This window comes from Mustela putorius, unplaced genomic scaffold, assembly GCF_011764305.1.
Source record: "Mustela putorius furo isolate JIRA1106 unplaced genomic scaffold, ASM1176430v1.1 tig00003853_pilon_pilon_pilon, whole genome shotgun sequence".
NCBI classification, from domain to species: domain Eukaryota; kingdom Metazoa; phylum Chordata; class Mammalia; order Carnivora; family Mustelidae; genus Mustela; species Mustela putorius.
Window position 1 is genome coordinate 85184445 of NW_025422005.1, and position 14047 is coordinate 85198491.

Genomic DNA, 14047 nt, shown 5'->3' on the forward strand with positions numbered 1-14047 from the left:
AGCTACCCAGGTGCCTGATATTTGTTTTTTATTTCTGAAAAGTTTTAGTAATAATTGATTAATTCAACCAATTCTTTTTTTTTTTTAAGATTTTATTTATTTGATAGAGATCACAAGTAGGCAGAGAGGCAGGCAGAGAGAGAGAGGGAGAAGCAGACTCCCTGCTGAGCAGAGAGCCCAATGTGGGGCTTGATCCCAGAACCCTGGGATCATGACCTGAGCTGAAGGCAGAGGCTTTAACCCACTGAGCCACCCAGGTCCCCCCAATTTTTTTTTTAAATGCACGTTTATTTCTTTTTTCTTAAGATTTCTGTTTTTAAGTAATTTCTACACCCAGCAGGGGGCTTGAACCCACAGCCCCGAGATTAAGAATCACATGTTCCTCTGACTGAGCCAGCCCTGTTGGCGGCCCTGTTGGCCCGAGAATTATTTAAATTTTGAATCGTGAAACTTGTTTTGGCCTTATAATTGGGATTTACACAAACAAGCTCAGCAAGAGAGTTGTGGATTTCTTCCATCTACCATACTCGCTGAGAGAACCCCACTCTCTGGGACCTGACATAGGAGATGTTGGCCTAGTGTGATAAGCCAGGCCCTCTCTGGCTCTTAGCTTTTGTTCTCTTGGTAAAACAGAGACACAGAATTCTCATTATTTAAGCCTGCCCAGGACCTCTGGTTTGGGAGTCACACTGTTCTGGTCAAATTGGACCCCTTTGGTAGTGTTTCTATGCTTTAGAGAATGATAGAATGTAGCAATAAATGTTAGCTGTCCTTATTAGAGAGAGCTGACTACATCCACTTAGGTTAAGAGGGTTCAGAAGGCTGTATATATGTGAGTGGGGGCTGCAGGTTATCATTTGTAATTGGTCGTGTGCAGGCTTGCTTCAGAGCAAGCAAATAGTCCAGAAGTCTTAGTATTCCTTCTGTGATATTCTCCTCTTTATATTTAAGACTACGCTCGTTTGTTTTATCAGGTCCTAACTTTGTTATTGTACAGTGTTTTTGTAATGTCTGAACTTCTCATGTAAAGCAAAAAGTGTCTGTAATAGAGCAGGTAGCTCACTGAAGCTAGAGGTGGTGGTCTAACTTTGCAAGTGCTCTCCTTTTTCTTTTCTTTTCTTTTTTCTTTTTTTAAAGGTTTTATTTATTTCTTTGAGATAGGGGAGAGAGAGAGAGAGAGAGAGAGAACAAGTAGGAGGAGCGGGAGGGGAAGAAGCAGGCCCCCTGCTTGCAGGAAACTGATGCAGGACTCAATCTCAGGACTTGATCTCAAGACCCTGGGATCATGACTTGAGTGGAAGGCAGATGCTTAATTGACTGAGCCACCCAGGTGCCTCTGCAAGTGCTCTCCTTGAAGGGCCTGGTCAGCATACTGAACCACAGAGGAGTTGCACCAAAGTAAGGAAGACGCAGTTCAGTTTGGAGGCATGAAGTTTTTTCTTGGTATTAGCGCAGAATCTGAGAAAATATCTACTGGGCTCATTCATAAATCAGAGTCCTCTTGTCTCTAGTCTGTACCTTTCTCTTCCAATGGTAAGTTCCTCCAGGAAAGATCTTGAAGTTCTTTCTTCAGGGATGTTTCTCTAAAGGGACTTGAGTCATTGGTGTCTCCAATAGATTGTACTGTTTCTTCTGGAATACTTTAATATGTAGTAGGTCATTTTTTAAAACTTTTTTTTTTTTTTAATTTTTAAGTAATCTCTACACCCAGTGTGGAGTTTGGATTCATGACCCCGAATCAAGAGTTGTATGCTTTATTGACTGAGCCAGCCAGACGCCCCATCCTTGAAATTTTTTATTCCAGGACCAGAATATCTGCTATGTTATGATAACATTGCTGGTGTAAGACTGGGGCAGGGTGACCTATGAGAGGAAGGCCTGGCCATGGTCAGGAAGGAAATTAGGACAAGGCCAGTAAGACATAAGAGTTTTCTCTGTTATCATTTATTGTGAATTAGTTTTGACTCCTTGAGTGAGAACTGAAACTTTGTGTTCTGACCTGGGACTCACTGGCAACCTTCACTAGGCGGATCATTTTTTGACTGTAATGCTTATGAGACTTCACTGAGAAAAACAAGAGAATTCCCAAAATATCTATGCATGGTAGATGCTAGGAGCTTAAAAAATTTTCCTGAAAGTTAGAAAGTTGTAGTTAAAAAGTTAGTTGTTGTAATGTACACCATGATGATCCTAGTTAATAATACCATATTATATATTTGAAAGTTGCCAAAAGAGCAAATTTTAAAGGTTCTCATCACAAGAAAAAAATTCTGTAATTATGTATTGTGATGGATGTTAAAAAAAAATCTGTTTCCATCCTATAGGCAGCTTCCAATAGGAGATATTTTAAAATAGTTAAAATTTGAAGGTGTATTTTGCAAGAATATTCATTATCTGATGTATTTTCTGAAAGCTTATAAAGTTGAAAAATTCTTATAAAGTTGAATTTGTATTATATTTACTTTAAAAAATTTGTAGGTTTTAGTGAAAAGAAAGTTTCCTTTAGAATTTCACCGTCTAGCTTCATTATAGGATGGTCTCTGAAACATATACTAAGGTATATCCCATACACTTTAAAAGAAGAGTAAAAGAACAAAAACCAAGCAAATGCAAAACGTTTGAAATCATCCAAAAAGACTATTGGTGACAAAAGCACAGCCTTATGAGTTTGTCCCTTTTGGTGAATAGATTTGTAAAATAAAGTTAGTTTCACATTATTAAAGAATAGCAATAGTCTGTTGTGAAATCTAAATTCTTCCTGGAAAAGGGCATCAAAACAGACAATCCAAACGTCCAGATCAGTTGTGGGTATTTTCTTCCCCACAGGTGTTTCAGGGAACCAGGAAATGTAATTAGTGACAGGTTGGGGACCAAAAGAGCTGAGTCCTTATGCTAAGCCTGGCTCATGTTTGTGGATGCCCAGCCTGTAGAAGGCAGTCTTTAGGTTTGGGATCAGACACCACAAAATCTGCTTAGGTTTTACCGGCCTTGACTCTCCTTTTGGTAAATCAAGCCTAACTTACTGATGGAGAACAATAAATGGCAAAAGCAAGCCAACAAATAATAAAATAACAAAAGGAAATGTCCAGTGGACAATGGTTTCAAACAGAGGAAGCGGGTGCCTGGGTGGCTCAGTTGGTTAAACATCCGACCCTTTTTAAGATTTATTTATTTGAGAGAGAGAGAGGGAGAGAGAGCAAATGAGTGGGGGAAGGGGCAGAGGGAGATGGAGGGGAGAGATCTCAAGCAGTCCGCAGGCAGCTGCAGTTTCCACTGAGCAGGGAGCCCTACATGGGCTCAGTCTTAGAATCCTGAGATCATGACCTGAGCCAGAACCAGGAGTCAGATGCTCACCATCAGAGCCACCCAGGTTCCCCTAAACATTGACTCTTGATTTTGGCTCAGGTCATGATCTCAGGGTTGTGAGACTAAGCCCCATATGGGGCTCCATGCTCAGGGGTAGGTCTGCGTCTCTTCCTTTCTCTCTCCCTCTGCTCCTTCACTCTGTCCCCCACCCCTGCTTGTGTGCTGTCTCTCTCTCTCTTATAAATAAATAAATAAATAAATCTTAGAAAGAAAGCAAACAACAAATTGTGGAAGCAAGGAGATATGTTTCAGCACTATTGATAGTGACCTTGAAGTCTTTAGATAACTTAAGTGCATTGACTGAACTGAATTGAATAAAATGTATTTTTAAAGCTTTATTTCGTAGGGGTATTTTCATAAGCCTGTCTGAAAATGAGGACTTCAGTCATGAGACCCACTTTGAGGCAAAACCTTCCTTTTCGAAGTTCACTTTAAAAGAGCAATGCCATTTTCAGAATAAGTGATTCTTGATTAGGAAAGAAATGCCTAAAGGAATGGTGAGGGTTTCCAGGCTCATCGCTGGGATACATATAGCTGAGTCTTCTGTGGTTTCATTAAAGCTGGAACATTGCAGCTTCATGTAGAATAGACGTCAGAACTGGAAGAGTTTCGCAGGTGGAATGAAGGTGAATGAAGAAGGGGAGGTAGTCGAGCTCTCTCACATTTTTGAAGGGGCTGTAAAAGCAGGTACTCTGTGGGTTGTGGTCAATGTGTAAGGTATAAAAAGCTGCTTTTACAGTCAGTTTGAATTTACAGACGAATATTAAAAGGTACCTATGTATCTGCATTTTGAAAACTGCTGTAACTGTTTTGACATATGAGGAAATTGAGCAGATTTCATTGAGTTGCATCAGGTTCTCATTGTTTTATGTTTGAGTTTGATGACTATTTTGATTTCACTTTAACAGCTTTTTACTTTTCATGTTTAGCATGTATATAGCCTAACCAAGCTGCTGATTTTTGGATTTAGTTGAGTACTTGAGCATGCAGCATATTGCATGCTATAATAGAGCAGGTGCTTAATAACTGTTTGCTTGAATCCATGTATTGTATTAAGATGTTTGCTGATATCACCCTTTTGATGCATTGTCTTTTCCTATTAACCATTTATTTTCAGATAAGTAAAAGCAGACTTCTATAGAGCATTCTAGAAAGAAAATATGAGTATTGATGCTCTGTTAATATTACTATTAGTGCTCTTAGGAAAATAGGATGATTGACACATTTAAAAATAAACTAAAATATGAAAAGTTCAGATAACTTTTCTGGGAGTGGGTATGGTATTTAGGGAAAGAAAAAGGATGAATAATTACTCAGCCTTAAAAAAGAACTTGCCATTTGTGTCAACATGGAAGGACCTAGAGGGTATTGTGCTAAGTAAAATAAGGCCAAGAAAAACATATATCATATGATTTCACTTATATGTTGAATCTAAAAAACAAAACAAACAACAGTAACAACAAAGACCCCCCACAAACAGATTATAAATACAGATAATGGACTGGTGGTTGCCAGAGAGGAGGAGGGGGTGTGTGGGGTGGATGAAGTAGATAAAATGGGTAAAGAAGTGCAAACTTATAAACTAAGTAAGTTAAGAAGATGAAAAGTGGAGCATAGGAAAATAATCAATAATGTATTAATGTTTTATAATGGCACATGATAACTACACTTATCATGATGAACATTATAGAATCAGTATGTTGTACACCTGAAACTAATAAAACATTGTATGTCAACTGTACTTCAATAATAAAAATTCAAAAAAGAGAAAAGATGATTAGATTTTACATAAAAGATTAAGTTTTCAAAAATATTCCCACTAATAAAGACACCAGTAATTTAATTATTTCCCATTGCATGTCTCCCTTCTTGGAGAGAAATATCTGTTCTGTTGTCAAATTTGCATCAGGATTTGGCTGCAAAAAGTCTATGGCCAGTAACCTTCCACCCTCATGTACAAATGGCATAGAAACAAAAGTTGAAAGTTGTTACATTTCACTGATTGTGACACATCTTGGAAGTTGAGATGTTTATCTTCTGTATATTTTAACATTGTCTCTATAGTTACACTCTTTTTATTCCCTCTTTTTAGTCATACAGTTTATCAAGAAAGAAAATAGTGCACTACACCTGTTTTGATCAACGGAAAAGAGCAAATGCGGCATTTTTGATAGGTGCTTATGCCGTAAGTACTTTTTCACGATTATTTTCTATATTCGGGCCAAAGGAATGCTACCACTGTCACATAAAATCCAGGCCACTTTCTCAGTGGAATTGGGAGATGGTGAAAATTATTAGCATGCTGGAAATGGATGGGGACTACTATCCATGGGATGTTAAACTCCCAGATTTTATTTCCTAGTAGCTAATGAGAGAATTTTAGAACTGCCATAGGTAGCTTGGATCCTGCAGTTGTATAGGTGTTTCTAAAAAAAGAATATCCAGAAAGAATATTTCTAGGTAAAAGAATATATAGTAGATTTTTATTTTTATTTATTTCATTTTGTTTATTTTTTAAGTAGGCTTCATGCCCAGCGTGGAGCTTGAACTTTCAACCCTAAGATCAAGACCTGAGCTGAGATCAAGAGTTGGACATGTAAGGGACAGAGCCACTTGGGCACCCCTATAGTGGAAGGTCTTTTTTTTTTTTCTTTTCCCCCCAAGAGAGAGGGGTGGGAGGGGCAGTGGAACAGGGAGAGAGAGAAAGTTAAACAGGCTTGCAGGCTTCATGTGGGGCTCAGTCTCACAACCCTGATCATGACCTGAGCTGAAATCAAGAGTTGGATTACTGAACCATTTGAAGTGCCCCAGTATAGTGGAAGGTTTTTAAAGACTGTTGACGTGTGCCTCTCGCCAAAGAGGAAATCATAGATTGCATGGGGATGGGTTATTAGTATTATTTTTATCAGTCTATTTATTAATCTGTACATGTGTTTGCAGTAGGCAAACTATTTATGAAGCCTCCATGTATTACAACTTCCCTAAGAACTGGATAGGACTTTCCCCAAATAATTTTGATTGGAATTTTTATTCTCTGTAATCGCTAAAATGTAAACCTGAGTTCCATGTGAATGTGCTGGAAAGTTTTGGTGTGATTATTTCTAGAATTTTCTCTATATACTGGGATTGGACAAAACTTGGAAGGCAGAAACCATCAGGGCTAACACTCCTCTGGAACCTATACTAGCTTTTTAGGGACATATGTGATACCCACTTAGGAGGATGTCGGTCTAAGGCAGGAGACGAGGCGTCCTTTCTGATCATCCTTGGGGAGGGTCTAGAAGCACATGCTGTGGGATCCTTTCAGGGGCTCCTTCAGAAGATCTTGACGAAAGGAGGTACCAGCTACTATCCATCAGATTCTGCCACATCACACCAGAAGCCATGGGGGAAAAAGACCAGAGGTGGCATTGGAAAGACTCTCAGTTATTTTAGGGTGCAGGCTGAGAATAGTGACCAGCAGACAGCCTGACTGCAGCCTGGGGCCTTGTTTCCAGGGCTGAGATGTCCAGCTCTGCCCCTGATAATAGCTCCAGTAAAGCCTGATATCAGCCCTTGCAGTACTTTTCCTTCTCACTCTGTAGGCAGCATGGTATAATATCAAGAATCGTGACTAAAAACATTTTTTCATCCTGAAGCGTCTCTGGGATGATGGCTAAGCCACTTTATCTCTCTTCACTTGATTTAGTTTCCTTATCTGTAAAATGATAGGGTTGGCTATAATGACCTCTAGGTTTCCTTCCAATTCTGAGGATACGAGGATTATTTGCAGTGGTAGCCAAACTATTGCTTTTATTTTAAAAGCGTGCACAAAAAGCTGGCTGTTGGCCTGAAGCTTCAGTGAAGTGTGCTGGTAGGCTGAATTAAGCAGGCAGACTTATTTTTCACTTTGCGTTGATAATTACTACTCTTACGAAACTGAGAATTGGCACCATGTTTAGAATACGGAGCGCTTGTAATAACCTCTGGATTCCAGCCACGTGAGCAAACATGTCTTTCCTGAGGGGTCTTGTGATGCGTGTAAATGTTCTCTGGGAGTCCTCTGTCATAAGGGATTGCCATCAAGAAGAGGTCATCAGCTGCTCTCTCCTCTCCTTCCTCTCGTTCCCACCCTCTCCTCCTCCCTCTCTTCTTTTTAATGCCCAGCCTTCCTGTTTCTGGGGTCATCCTTAATTTCACCAGTGGTACCTCTGGAGTTTTGAAAGGAAGTTCAGTTACAACAGATGCATTGAGCTTGGGATACGATACATCTACCGCAGACGTTTCCACCACGTTAATGCAACCAGATGAAGGAAGGATAGTCTCAGCAGGGTTGAAGAAGTGCTGAGGGCAGCACGAGCTAGGGTTCCCATGCTCATTACAGTCTAGAGAAGCCATGTAAAGTAATTATTCTTGTGCCGTTCGTTTCCTAATTGATTTTCTTTTCCAGTTTTGGAAATGCATTCCCCAGAAAGCTTTTTGACACAACGCTTAAAAAAGTGAAAACCAAGAATTATCTTCTTTCATTAAAGAGAATTTGGTGTCTTCGTGTTGTGTGTATGCATGTAATGGCTGGCACAAGTTTTGTAGGAAGAGAGTCAGTAATGTGCCTTATACATATATCTCAATGAAGTTACAGATGTATTAAATGTTGCTATTTGGATAAGCTGAAATCTTCTGGGGATCTTCCTATTATTAAGGTCAAATATCCAACTGCGTGTTTGTATCTCCACATTATATGTTTAAAAGATATCTCACACTTGTTTATTTTTTTAAAGATTTTATTTATTTGACGGAGAGAGAGAGATCACAAGTAGGCAGAGAGGCAGGCAGAGAGAGAGGAAGGGAAACAGGCTCCCTGCTGAGCAGAGAGCCCAAGGTGGGGCTCCATCCCAGGGTCCTGGGATCATGACCTGAGCTGAAGGCAGAAGCCTTAACCCACTGAGCCACTCAGGTGCCCTGGTATCTCACACTTATTGTGGCAAAACAGAATTTTTATTCCTTTTTTCTATGAACCTATTTATTGCCACAGTCCCTGCCTACTTAGTAATTGGACTACCATCAGTGGCTTGCTGAAACAAGGAATAGTAGTTATTTTTATTCCTCCTGTTTCCTCTTCCCACATATACTCATCAGTAAGTTTGAACAGCTGTGCCTCTAAAACATATATTGAGTCAGAATACTGCTTTCCATCTCTGTTGTCCCCTAGCTCTAGTCACTGTCGCTGTTCACCTGGATGACCACCAGAGCATCATACACTGTTTCCTTTTTACACTCTTGGTTTTGTTTAATCACAGTTGCCACACAATTGTCAGAAGAATCTTTAAAAAATATAAATTAGATCATTCACGGCCCTGTTTCAAATCTGTCTAGTGCTTGCTCACTGTTCTTGGCATTAAATTCAACCTCCTTACCAATGCCAGTAAGATCCTCCCTGATCTGGCCCTGCCTACGCCTTTGTTCTCCTTGCTCAGGATGCCCCCATCACGCTGGCCTTCTAACCATGAAAATCTCAAGCTTATTCCCACCAGAAGGCCTTTCTGTTCTTTCTGTCTGAAGCATTTTTACCTAAAACCTTTGCCTTCCTGATTCCTTGTCATGTCGCTTCCTCAGAGAGACGTCTTTTCAAGTGTTACTCTGCCCTCCCCACCCCCGTCACCCTCTAGTCCCTTATTGTTTTGTTTTCTTTATAGCACTCTGCTCTATGAAATTATCTGAGTCATTTATGTATTTGCTTGTTTATTATCGCTTTCTGAGACTAGAGGGTAGGAACCTTGTCTGTTCTGTTCATTGCTGTGTCTGGGAGGGGATAAAACAGTTAACAAGGGGTTAGGCCCAGCAGTTCGCCACTTGAATTGGAAGCTGGCCACCATGGAGCCTTCCTGTTATGCTGAGTCATGGGGAAGTCCAGCATGGGGGGAGTCCCAGGGAAGAGATGAGGTGGCCGGTGTGGAGGGGCGTGGGATGCTGCAGATTGCAGCTATTTACCAACTGGTTGGGATCTATTTCAGTATTTCAGCACTGGGCATCAGCTTAGAACTGTGCCCTGCACATAGTAGGTGCTCTGTGTCTACACAATGAATGAACAATGCGATGACAAAATATGGAAGAAGGAAGGAAGTTAACTCCCTTGAGGTAACTTCAGAGGGAAACAGAGAATGATCATATCGGACATGAAGTGTAAAGTGGTATCTTCGTCATTACCAGAATGCTGTGATCTTGACTGAGTCCACTCTGATCTTTAAAGATGTAAAATCAAAGCAGAGATCAGAGTCCAAGGGTGCCAAATTGGATAAATAGGGCAGTACCTGCTGCATCAAGTCACATCATTACCTTGCCTTTTTTCTGAATGAACTTTTTTTTCCAATTTTTAAAATTATGGTAAAATACATACAATTTAAAATTTACTGTCTTGCCCTTTCTTTCTTTCTATTTATTTACTTTTTAAATATATTTTTTAAGGACTTAATTTATTTGTCAGAGAGAGGGAGAGAGTGTGCATAAGTAAAGGGAGGGGCAGGCAGAGGGAGAAGCAGGCTCCCCACTGAGCAGGGATCCCGATGTGGGACTTCATCCCAGGACCCTAGGATCATGACCTGAGCTGAAGCCACCCAGGAATCCCTTTAATTATTTTTTTAATTGAAGTATAATAGACATGACTTTATATTACTTTCAGGTGTACAATGAAATGATTTAATATTTGTGTATATTGAAAGATGATCATCATGCTAATAAGTCCAGTTAACATTTGTCACCATGCATGGCGACAAAAACATTTTTTTCCTTGTGATGAGTTTTAACCTCTTTCAGCATACAGCTTGGTAGCTTTGGGTGCATATGTATTGTTCTGCAGCTATCCTATCTTGCTTGTGAGTGTGACATCTTGTGCCAAACATGCACGTACAGACTCACGGCTTTGCTGTGTTTTCTCTGTTAGATTAGGACTTTAAGTATGTCACACAAGCTTTTGCGTTTCTATTTTCTTATCTTGACGTGAGGGAGAGCCTTTTTACATTTTATCTCATAGCACTGTCATGAGTATTAAACCGGAGATAAAATATAGAACACCATGTTTAGTAGGAAATCCACAAACCCTTCTCTGTGGGTGATTCTAATGCCAGGGTTGCTGGAATGATGTGGCCCCTGGAGATTACAGTGAGGCTGAACTGATACCATTTCAGGGAAGTCCCTCCCCATGAAGTATCTCTTTATTCCTGAGCTGTGACATCATCCTTCTTGAGATGAAGGGCACAGGTTTTAAGAAGAGATCGACTTTGTCAGGAAGATGTTTGCCTTCCAAGACAGTACTCAGGGTGGAGTTGGAGTTGGGGGTCAGGATGCTTGGACCATAGTGGCAGCCACAGTACTCTGACCTGAGTTTGAAGATGGCAAGCATGAATTGTTTAGGTTCTTGCTACATGCTTAAAGACCAAATCCTTGCTAGTTACCATCTTGTTTTCAGTTCACAGAAGTATGATAAAGAGGTCAAGGACAATTTGGATCAGGCCCATGATGACCAGAGGATTGGAAAAATAATATGTGTGAGAAGTTACAACAAATGTGATGGTTTAGCTTAGAAAATGAAGTTCAGAGTTAAAGAATTAAGATTTTTTTTTTTCCTCCCAGATATGTGGGGGATGCTTAAGCAGAGGTGGTAACCACAATGTATTTTCCTTAACCCACTTGTTAAGTCCTCACATTGCTAAATAAGGGGTCTAATTATGGATTAACTGGAACTGGGCTGAGCCAGATGTCATGTCTGAATTAGAGATGACAAGGCTAAGTTCTGTAGACTTTATAATCATGTCTATGTCTGCTATTTATTCTGGAGACTACACTTAACGCCTTAGTAGTTATATTCTACCTCTAAGTCTACTACTAATTGCAGAGAAGCCATTCTCCATCTGGTGTAGTGGTTGAGAGCAGCGACTTGAGCAGAGAGCCACAGGTTTGGCCTTGAAGCTGCTTGGTAGTTTTATGTCTTGAGCAGGTTATTTAACTCATTGAAATTCCTGTGTTTTGTTTTTTTTTTTTTCCATCTTTAAAATAGAGATAATAACACCCCACCTAACATAGTTGTGGTGAGGACTGCTGGAGGTCATGCTCATGCAGGTGTCCTGGGGCAGGGCATGGCATTTTAAGCATTTAGGAATAGCTGGCGGCTGGCAGAAAAGTGTGGTCTCCCAGAAAGATTTCTGAACTATTGTCTTACTTCCTCTGAGGAGCTGAAGCCTGTTCCTCCTTTCTCCCCTGTTTTACGCTTAAGCCCTTCCTTGGCTCAGTGACACTCAGATGGTTGTTTATCTGTTTATTGCTTAGGATAAATCACTGGAAGGTATAGGAAAGAGATTATTTTATTTTATTTTTTTTTGTAGGATGCTATTTGCTTTTTAAAGGAAGAAACTGTACGAACCAAGCAGATTTCTCATTTTTGAGATGTGTATTCAGGCATTCTTTAGTTCAGTAAATATTTATTTAGCTCAGATGAGCTTGACCTAGCAACCCAGCACTGTGGTGGGCTCTGGGGAATAAAAAAGATGAAAAATAGAAAAAAGAATGAATGCCTGGCTTAAAATGGGGACAGATAAGTAATAAATAATTGAGAAAAATGTGCAGTGGATGCCAAATTGGATAAATAGAAATCAACAAGTGTTTTTCCAGCCCTTATACATGAGGCCTTGTTCTGGGAGTCGAGGATGCTAAGCTGAATAATTCTATGCCTTCTGGGGAGGGTGTTTGGGGACCAGGGTCAAAGAGGGAGGGGCCAATGATGATCAACCCCAGTAGGCCAAGTTGGTGAAGGAATATTGAGGGGGGTGGGGGAGAACAGCATGGAGGGGAAGATGTTCTCTTGGGGCAGGAGGGGTTGGGAAATGATTAAATATATTTTAAATATCTAGTTTGAAAAGGGGATAACTTAGTGAATTTAATTAAAAAGTTTAAAAAAAAACTTTTTTAAACCTTTAAACCTTTTTAAAAAATTGCTTATTTTTTCTTTTATTAACATATAATATATTATTAGCCCCAGGAGTACAGGTCTGTAAATCGTCAGGTTTACACACTTCACAGCATTCATCATAGTACATACCCTCCCCAATGTCCATAACCCAGCCACCCTCTCCCTCCCCCCTCCCCCCGGCAACCCTCAGTTTGTTTTGTGAGATTAAGAGTCTCTTATGGTTTGTCTCTCTCCCGATACCATCTAAAAACGTTTTGTTTTGTTTTGTTTTTAATTAAAAAAGTGGCATAACCCCTTATGGAAGAAAAGTAGGAAAATCCTCCTGCAAAGACATTATTCTAAACCCGAATAGTCACTGACATATAACTGCAATGTAGTTTTGTCAGCCTTTTTTCACTTGCCTTCCATATGTTTTGCCTTTTTACTACTTAGATGATGAAATAATACTCCATTTAGAGGGCATACCATTGTTTGTTTAACATTTTAGACGCCTCTGCAACATTTTGTTACTATGTGACAAATATCATTTGGCATTATGGGTATTTCTTGTTGTGGATTTTTGTCTTTAGGTCACCAGAAGTGGAATTAATAGATTTTTTAAAATGTAAGCATTTTATAAAAAGATTTATTTATTTATTTGAGAGGGAGAGAGAGCATGTGTGCATGTGAAGGGGAGGAGCAGAGGGAGAGAGAGAATCTCACGCAGACTCCCTGCTCAGCGTGGAGTCCAATGCTGGGCTCCATCCCATGACCCTTAGATCATGACCTGAGCCAAAATCAAGAGGCAAACATTTAACCCGTTGAGCCACCCAGGTACCCCTAAGCATTTTTTAGGTTCTTGGAGCATATTACCATATTTATGCCAGTTTGTACTAGATTTGACAATATGTGAAGTAAATCTCCTGTATCATATACCTTTGCATATTGGCTGTAGACATTAAAAATCTAGAAATATAATTAGAGAAAATGATACCTCATTGTTTTACTAATCATTTTTTGATTATTAATGAGATTTATTATTCTTGCATTTATCTGTAGGTTTATTAACTTTTGACTAGTTGGTGTTTTGCAAATCTGTTTTCTGTATTTGGATCACTAAAAGTTGAAAAATAGGGCACCTAGGTGGCTCAGTGGGTTAAAGCCTCTGCCTTCGGCTCAGGTCATGATCCCGGGTTTCTGGGATGGAGCCTCACATTGGACTCTCTGCTCGGAGGGGAGTCAGCTTCCTCCTCTCTCTCTCTCTGCTGCCTCTCTGCCTACTTGTGATCTCTCTCTGTCAAATAAATAAATAAAATCTTAAAAAAAAAAAAAGGCGAAAAATAGGGGCACCTATGTGGCTCAGTCATTAAGTGTCCGCCTCCGGCTCAGGTCATGATCCCAGGGTCCTGGCATTGAACCCCACATCAGGCTCCCTGCTCAGTGGGAAGCCTGCTTCTCTCTCTCCCACTCTTCTTGCTTGTGTTCCCTCTCTTGCTGTGTGTCTCTCTGTTAAATAAATAAATAAAATACTTTTTAAAAAGTTGAAAAATATCAGTCTCTTCTTTCCTCTAAGAAAATCATTTGTTTCGGGACTCCTGGGTGGCTCAGTCAATTAAGTGTCTGACTGCTGATTTTGGCTCAGGTCATGATATCAATCAAGCTCTGAGTTGGGCTCTGTGCTCAGTGGGGAGTCTGCTTGAGATTCTCTCTTTCTCTCTCCCTCTGCCCCTCCCTGCCCCACACTTGCTCTCTCTCAAATATGTA

The 14047-nt window shown here is 40.1% G+C and overlaps 1 protein-coding gene across 4 annotated transcripts in view; it reads left to right on the plus strand.

The window, feature by feature from the left end:
- Nucleotides 1-14047, plus strand: part of CDC14A (cell division cycle 14A) — a 174130-nt gene that overhangs the window by 30908 nt on the left and 129175 nt on the right. For all 4 annotated transcript variants that reach the window (XR_006601838.1, XR_006601837.1, XR_006601836.1 and 1 more), the window contains exon 4: nt 5459-5551. Coding sequence is in view for 1 of the 4 variants with exons in the window: in XM_004775179.3 (XP_004775236.1) it covers nt 5459-5551 (93 nt within the window). In the remaining 3 variants the exon portion in view is untranslated. The remainder of the gene's footprint in view (nt 1-5458; nt 5552-14047) is intronic.